At 39.3% G+C, this 3,882-nt stretch overlaps 1 protein-coding gene across 1 annotated transcript in view; it reads right to left on the bottom strand.

The window, feature by feature from the left end:
- Positions 1-2,308: 2,308 nt before the first annotated feature.
- Positions 2,309-3,882, bottom strand: part of EFCAB2 (EF-hand calcium binding domain 2) — a gene marked incomplete at its 5' end in the record, with an annotated part of 3,238 nt that continues 1,664 nt past the window's right edge. The window contains 3 exons of the mRNA XM_010020731.1: positions 2,309-2,424; positions 3,424-3,490; positions 3,593-3,635. Of these exons, the coding sequence (XP_010019033.1) occupies positions 2,309-2,424; positions 3,424-3,490; positions 3,593-3,635 (226 nt within the window). The remainder of the gene's footprint in view (positions 2,425-3,423; positions 3,491-3,592; positions 3,636-3,882) is intronic.

Below are 3,882 nucleotides of genomic sequence, written 5' to 3'. Positions count from 1 at the left end.
CTGCTGACATCCAAGATGAGGCTGACAGTGGCTCTGAGACTACAGAATGTGAATTAAAGCTGTATTCACACCAGCTGTGTTAGAAATCCAGTACAACACACTGCGTATCAAACGGGAGAAAGATTCATCTAGGGAAAATAATTTCAGCTTCCAAAGAGAGACTAAAGAAGGCTAATAAAAAAGATGTTTGCTTAATGGCCCTTTGTTGCTCTCGCTTTAATCTTCAAAAACCTGTATCTTCACACATTGTAACACTAATGATTACCTTTGTTTTTCATTCTTACTGACAAAGAAATGAAATACACAGTAAATTTGCTAGCTAGAGTGCACTGCAGAGTCTTAGGACCAGTGCAACAGTGGTTCCCAGATGGAAATTTAGCTTAGAAATAGGCAAATGTTGTTTACCTGCATCAACCCTTTGTTGCCTTATTGTTTAGGGAAATAGCAGTGAAAGACAGCTTGGGTTAGAGAAGTAAAATGAGAATTAAAAATCGACCTCTTTCAGAAAGCTTCCATCACCACACTTAGATCACGATAATCTCTTCTTTGAGAGGCATACCAGCTCCCTTGCAGCTCTGTATGGAAACAGCTCCTCCAAGCTTCCACCTCAAGTGAAACAAATGGGTTGAGCAAGAGACCTGACGTGAAGAGCCCTGTGCTCTGTTCTCAGCTCTACCACTAGAGGAGCACAACAGAGGGGAAGGGTCTAATGCCTCCGTGTGTCAGTCTTCCCCAGATTTCCTCAGATGATTGAAGTCTGTTGATGACATAGAGCTGGGATATGCAGTTGAGGCAGAGGAGTGGTAGGACACTGTACAGGAGGAAACCAAACTTGATAGAGAGTAGAAAAACAGAAATGGGGTGCAAGGTGTGGAGCACAAAGTGCAAGATGGTGTCCTTGGGGACCAGACCACAGAATCTTCTCCTACAAAATGAGACCTCATCAGTTAAAGGTCACTTGTTAGAAGACGATGTACAAGGCAAGAACTCAAGAGGAAAGAACTTGAACTCATATTAAAGGACAACAGCACAGCAACAGTCAAGAAAATTATTAAGCTAGAATTGAGAAAAGCAGTGAGGTCTGTGGTGGTCTTCCAGCAGGATAGTTGAGACATGTATTCTACACTAACATCTTTCAAAAAATAGTGCTTTATGAGTTTATGAAAATCAAATTCCAGTCCCATGATCTCAAGGCAACAGCACAGAGTTTTGAACAGTTTAAACTTCTCACTTTCAAACTGGTTATGAAAGGGGAACCTATAGTAACAGAAATGTTCTTGAGGATTTCTTTGTAAATTTGACTATGGCAATGGTTTGAGTGCTACCTGCATGTTTAAAATGGAAGCAAAATACCATGTGCCAATGGATGAATAACATAAAATAGAACTAACTGGTCCAGTTTAATTGCCTATAGTAGAATCATAGAATGGTTTGGGTTGGAAAGGACTTTAAGATCATCTAGTTCCAAACCCCTGCCACGAGCAGGGACACCACACACTAAACTATGTCACCCAAGGCTCTGTCCAACCTGGCCTTGAACACCGCCAGGGTTGGAGCATTCACAGCTTCCTTGGGCAACCTATTCCAGTGCCTCACCACCCTCACTGTGAAGAACTTCTTCCTTAGATCTAATCTAAACTTCCCCTGTTTAAGTTTAAACCCATTACCCCTTGTCCTACCACTACAGTCCCTAATGAAGAGTCCCTCCCCAGCTGCTCTGAATCTCTTCTCCACCCAGCCTGTAGCTGTGCCTGGGATTGTCCCAACCAGGTGTAAATCAAACACAAATATTTGACAATAGCTAGAAACTGTAGAAAGCTTATTTGATCTATTATATTTCAAAAGGAGTAGCCTACCTTGTGCTTTATTAGTTAAGTACAAACAGAGATTACATATAAATATAAATGCTTTATCTTAGTAGCATGCCTTCACAATTTTAGTCATCTTAAGGTACTCACGTACCTACTTATTACCCATTTTCACAGGTCTCATTTTTTATTTGTTTTTCAGAAGCAACTGTAATTTCTTAACTCCATTAACATTATTTTTCCTGTTATTTTTAAACCAAATTCCATGATTTCTTTTCCAGACCTTACACAGTATTTCTGTCAAGAGCTCTTTTTCCAGGTGTGACTATATTTCAATATGCATACAGAACCTAAGGAAATCTAGCTACACAGATTTTATTTGTATTATAAGCACAAAGTCACAAATTGATCTTTGTTACACTTTAAAATTCTCCTTTCAACTAACTGCCAGTGTATACTGCTGTTACCAAAAGGCATCTCAAACACCAAAGGGCAAGATCTTAAGTTTCATCTACTACCAGCTTTGAAATGTAGTTTCTGTAGCGAACAGTATTTGTTTCTGGCTCTAGAGCAACGGAGAGCATGTCCTCCATTTCTTCCTCAGTAAAGGGCTCACCTGAAAGACAGCAGAGAATAACACTTTGTCTTCATTATTCTTTTAAGGGCTGGCAAATTACACTGCTCTTTCCTCGAAAGGATCTCCTTTTAGTCCTCACACAGAGGAGAAAACGAGTAACACAAAGGATCCGATTCCTTCACTTTTGCCAATGTAAATCCTGCACACTGAGCAAGGAGACAGAGGGCCTGGGTCTTCTGATCTCCCTTTAGTCCACAGACTTCAAAACGGCCTGTTCTGCTCTGCCACAGGGATGCTGAAATAACCATTTTTGGCAGAATTAATTCTAATGTGTACAACAGAATGATTCTTTCTCATTTGGCTATCCTTGCACTTTTATTTACACCGTGAAAGGCTTCTGGTTTTTCTCTTTCAGAAGCTTTAAAGCTGCTGATGGCCTACTTCATTCCTCTTTGAGAACAAGGTTCCCATCTGAGGATAGGTCTTGCACAAAGCCTGCACATCATTTTGTACTTGAGACAGGCAGGCATGCATGAGTCAGACATGCAAGAAAAGCAGGCTCTTCAAGGGATATTGAGGATTACATAGTATACAACTCAAATCTGGTCTTTGAATCTCTTTCTTTGCTTATGGCACTAGAATTAAGATCAAGATAATGTAGGAATGAATGAGCACTGAAACTACCTGAATCATCTCGAAACCTAACCCACCATTTTATAGGACAGAAAAAATCAGATTGTTAGGAAGCACAGAGATGCACACAGAATCAGAAAATATCCACACAAGATTGAATTGTAACTCATAATAGTAATAATCTCTATCTTATAATGTCTGCAAGCAGGCAGATAAATGTTCTTTCCCTGCATTATTCACCAGCAAAATGTTCCAGTCTGCAGCCACTCATCACAGCAACAGTATTGTTTGAAGACAATGTATCTACTTCTGCAAGTTTTGGCACGCAGAATGAGGACCTCAAGGTGCCATATACACATGTAATGTTTATTTACTTAAATACTGATATTACAAAAATCATGTTACCTTCTTCAGTCAAATATTTGACCAGATCCTCTTTAGTAACATATCCACATTTATTCTCATCCAAAACCTTCAAAAAAAAAAAGAATTAAACTTGTGGGTTTAACAATTTTGCATCAAGAATCAGCAACTTCTTTCCAGCAGTTAGGTACTGGAGTATTTATTTACAGACCTCAAACGCATGTAGAAGAACATCTTCTGGAACAGGCCGGTAGCTGAAATCATTGAATCAGAAAAGTTAAGTCACTGTTTACCAGGCTGCTGTACTATTCTGAAAAAATAAAATGAGTACTAAAGGAAAGGGGAAACTTATTTTATCTGAGAATTTACTAAGTTTGTCTATCAAGCATTTGATTCCAGCTTGATTTTTTTGGAACTGTCCATATCTTTACCTCTTACGTCTTTTATTGTACTCCTGTTTCATTTCCCTTGTGCTAAGGAGCCAGATGAATGGCTTCTGCA

Source organism: Nestor notabilis, unplaced genomic scaffold, assembly GCF_000696875.1.
Source record: "Nestor notabilis isolate BGI_N333 unplaced genomic scaffold, ASM69687v1 scaffold33638, whole genome shotgun sequence".
Lineage (NCBI taxonomy): Eukaryota > Metazoa > Chordata > Aves > Psittaciformes > Psittacidae > Nestor > Nestor notabilis.
This window is presented reverse-complemented; position numbering and strand designations above follow the sequence as displayed.